The sequence below is a fragment of the Humulus lupulus genome, chromosome 3, assembly GCF_963169125.1.
Source record: "Humulus lupulus chromosome 3, drHumLupu1.1, whole genome shotgun sequence".
Classification (NCBI taxonomy): domain Eukaryota; kingdom Viridiplantae; phylum Streptophyta; class Magnoliopsida; order Rosales; family Cannabaceae; genus Humulus; species Humulus lupulus.
The window spans coordinates 134,732,167-134,736,596 of NC_084795.1; the positions used below are offsets into that span (position 1 = coordinate 134,732,167).

Here is a 4,430-nt window from a genome sequence, read left to right on the forward strand (position 1 = left end):
AGGATATCTCCTATGAAAGGTGTGAAGCGGTTTAGGAAGAAAGGCAAGCTTACTCCCAGGTTTATAGGTCCTTTTGAGATATTGGACAAAGTGGTAGCAGTTGCATATAGATTAGCCCTACTACCAGCTCTAGCAGATAGTCACAATGTCTTCCACATCTCGATGTTGCGTAGATATATGTCAGACACATCTCACGTCCTCAAATATGATATGATAGCACTCCAGAAACACTTGAGTTACGAGGAGCGACCGGCTAATATCCTAGACAGAATGATGAAAGAATTACGGTCTAAGAGTTTTCTGATAGTCAAGGTCCTATGGAGTAATAGTTCTGAACAGGAGGCAACGTGGGAGTTGGAGGAAGACATGTTAACGCGATATCCGGAATTGTTTGATAAGTAAATTTCGGGGACGAAATTCTTTTTAGTGGCGGAGAATTGTAGAGTCCCAAAATATTTACTTATCTAGCTAGCTAGTAGTAGTAGTAGTAGTTAGTATTAGTTTGTAGTATGTTAGATTCCATGGATTTTGGTTCAAGTCGGGACTTAGTTGGAAACTCATAGAAATAGTTATGAATTTTATAAGTTTAATCTATATTTTAAGAATATTAATTATAACATAAGATTTGATTAATATTGCTGGTCCTAGGTGTATTATTTATTATAACCTAAGGTTTCGATAGAGCCAATAATAATATGACACTTGTCATAAGCATGATTATTAAGGAATTAGTGTTTGTTATTTTATGGTTAGTAAATAAATTTGTGGATTAGGTTGTTATTTAGATAATTAAATAGATTTTCCCGTAACTTTAGGGTCTTGTAACTTCCGACCTAATTTTGACCTAGTTACATTATGAATTTCGAAAAATAGTATTTCAAGAAAGTTGTCGATAATTGAATTAACTTTCTAACGATGTAAAGAAGGTCTAAATCTAATTCTTACAGCTCTAGTTATGTTGATTGTACTACAAGTGAGTTTAGAGTTACGAGATTTAGGAAGTTAAAAGTTAGGATTCTATTTTTTTTATTTTAATTTTTAATTTTTTAAAACAAGCTTTGACTCCTTAGACCTACCTCTGAACGATTTGACCAAGTCCTAAGCCTTTGACTAACGAATATTCAAATATTTTCAATTAAATTCCTTATTTTTATTAAAAGCCAAAAAGAAGATTTTTATTCCTAGAACTCTATAAATAGGACTTAGAACCCAGCCCTTCTCCTCACTCTTTAGTTGTGATCAGACTCCAAGGTACTAGTACTACCATAGAGTGATAAACACTTGGGTTGAGAAAATGCTTTGCCATTCTTAAGCTTTATAAAATACTTGGGAAGTGAGTTTTAGTGTATTTCGGTATTGGAGTTAGACCAATCCATAAGGTCAACTAAGGTACTCCTATTCTTTAAGTCCAATTCTTTAAAAAATCTTTAGTTTTCTTTAGTTTCTTTTATTCAGATCCCAACTTTCGTTATTGGTTGTTGATTAGGTTCTTGTAACTTAAGTTCTTTCTTGGGATGTTTCTTCTTGATGGTTTAGTTTCCACATTCATTCTTAATTCTTTAGAAATACTCACCATTTGAATTGTTGGTTTTAGGAGTGTTCCAAATCCTGTCCTTGTTCTCATATCCATGTGTTGAGGAAAATAGGATAGATTTTATGTGCTTATATATTATGTTATGTTTATGTTATGTTATGTTATGTTATATGTTTATGATATGTTTTAGTTCTTGGGTATATGTTTTGTTTAGATAACAAGCATATAATTTGTTTAGATAACAAGTCCCAATAGTATATTCCTTGGGCATATGATTTGTTTAGATAACAATCCCCATAAATTTATATGACTATTTTAGATAACTAGCCCTGTAGAATTATGGGAATATGATTGCCTAGCTAGAAAGCCCCAAGATGTATGATGGCCATTATAATAGATATTTTTGTAGCCATATGTTTTATAGTGTATGCTTATGATATATGATATATGTTTTAGATAGTCTTATGTTCTTTTATAGTATTTGATGTAGTCTTATGCTTATGTTTACTATTTGTGTTTTGTTTTTAGTAGATTTTCCTTGTTGGGCATTAGGCTCATTCCTTTATTTTAGTGTGATGCAGGAAAATGATTATGGAGGCAGAAGGATTCTTGGTAGCATGGCATGTGTGTTGAGGATGAATAGAATGGATGGGCTGCGTGTCGATCGAGGATGACGTTTATTTTAGTCTTTTGAAATATGTCTCTTTTGTAATTCCGCATTTAGATTTTTTGAACTTGTTTTTAAAGCTGTGTTTGATGTTTTGTAAACAATGGGATCCCATACTATATCATATCACATTTTATTTTACATTTTTAATAAAGACATGCTATTTCTTATATTTTGGGTTTTCAATAAAGGCATGTTATTTCTTATGTTTGTATCGAAATAGTAGTTATCTATAGTAGTTTTAATGGTCCAAGGTCGTAGAAATAGTTGGGTCATTACATTGAAAGCTCTGAAGACTGCTTGAAGAATGAAGTAAATGGCTTAGTACTAGGTCCTATTTATAGAGTTCAAGGAGTGAAACTAACTCCTTTTTATTTGACTAAATAAATGAATTTAAAATGAAAAATATTTGAATTTTCGTTCAACAGGCGCCTAGAACTCGATCAAAATCGTTCAAAGGCAGGTCTAAGTGGTTAAGGCTATTTTTAAATTTAAAATCCCAAACTTTCAAAAAATGTGAGTTGGAGCCAATATATCGCCTCCCCCATATTCCCGAGCCCCGTTCATTCGTTCATGCAAAGTCGACGTGTTTTCCATATCTTCCGTAGGTGATATATCGACCCCTATAGCTACGATATATCGACATACATTGATATATCAAACACGTATGTGCACTTTTTCAACATAATTTGAATTGATTAAACAGCTTTGACTAAGTCAAAACGTGATTGTAACAGCTGCTGGAAGGTTCTAGAGCTTCTAGATCTTTCTTTTATTTAAACTATTCATAAAAAATTCTTAAATCCTTAATAAACATGATCATAACAAGTGTCACATTCTTAATAGTTTTATCTAAACCTTAGGTTATAATAAATATATTTCTAGGACCAGCAATATTAATCAAACCTGATTTGATAGCTTTGATAAAATGGGATATAATATCTGATCATTGTATTTGTATTGTTAAGGCAATGTCAGATGTGAACTCTGGCTTTAAACCTTTCCGGTTCTTCAATATGTGGACAGAGCATGAAGGATTCAAAGATGTAGTTATGTAGAGTTGGAACAAGTCTATATCTGCTCATGGGTTAGAAGAAATTATGAGGAAGCTGAGGAGACTAGCACATGTCCTTCGACAGTTTCATAAATGGGAGATTGGTGATGTTGAGCACAAGTTTAAGATTGCCAAAGAGGCTTACAATAATGCTCAATACCAGCTTCAGCAGGACCCTCATTCAGCTGAGTTTCAAAATGAGGAACAAAATTCTTTTGAAAACTTGGTTCAGCAAGCCAGATACTATGATAGTTATCTTAGGCAGAGGAGCAAAGTCAATTGGCTTAGGTTTGGAGATGATAATACAGCTTATTTTCATGCTTGTTTGAAGCAGAGAAAGGAGTCAAATCGAATAACTTCATTTGTTAATGATGCTGGACAGATTAATGAGAAGTTTGAGGATATAGTGGCTCACTTCTTAAATCATTTTTGGAGTATCATGAGTAGTCAAAGTAGGGCTTCGGGTCCTATTCAAAAGGACTGTTTTATTCATTGTAGCATCTTATCCTTAGATCAACAACTGGAATTAACAAAGCCTTTCACTAAGAAGGATGTTAAAAATGCTATGTTCAGTATTAGTTCAATTAAGAGCCCGAGTCCAGATTGATATGGTTTGGGTTTTTTCAAAGTAATGTGGAAAGAGATAGGAGATGATATTTCAGATGTTATTTTGGGTTTCTTTCATCAGGGATCGCTGCCCAAAGGCCTCAATAATGCAACTATTTCATTGATACCAAAGGTAGAGAATCCTACTAAGGCTTTGGATTATAGGCCCATAGCTTGTTGTAATACATTGTATAAATGTATTTCAAAAATGCTATGTGGTAGATTGAATATGATCCTTCCTTTGTTAATCAACCAAAATCAAGGAGCTTTTGTTAGAGATAGACTGTTGGCTCATAATATCCTCATTTTTCAAGATATTATTAAAGACTACAAGAGGAAACATATCTCCCCTAGATGAGTGATGAAAGTTGATCTAAGCAAAGCTTATGATATAATTGATTGGTAATTTTTGGAGGATATTCTTTCAGCCTTCTGTTTCCCGGGTCAGTTTAAAGGACTCATCTTACTCAATATTGATGAATGGTAGAGTCCAAGGTAACTTTCTTGGGAGGAAGGGTCTTAGACAAGGGGACTCGATTTCTCCTTTGCTTTTTGTTCTTGTTATGGAA

At 33.3% G+C, this 4,430-nt stretch overlaps 1 protein-coding gene across 1 annotated transcript; it reads left to right on the top strand.

The window, feature by feature from the left end:
• The first annotated feature begins 3,301 nt into the window (after positions 1-3,301).
• LOC133825073 (uncharacterized) lies at positions 3,302-3,862 on the top strand. The gene has a single exon (XM_062258068.1). The coding sequence runs from the start codon at positions 3,302-3,304 to the stop codon at positions 3,860-3,862; it is 561 nt and encodes a 186-aa protein (XP_062114052.1).
• Positions 3,863-4,430: the final 568 nt, after the last annotated feature.

What these genes read in the sequence shown, in the direction of transcription:
- LOC133825073 (XM_062258068.1), top strand. Translation starts at nt 3,302, where the DNA reads ATGAGGAAGCTGAGGAGACTAGCACATGTCCTTCGACAGTTTCATAAA.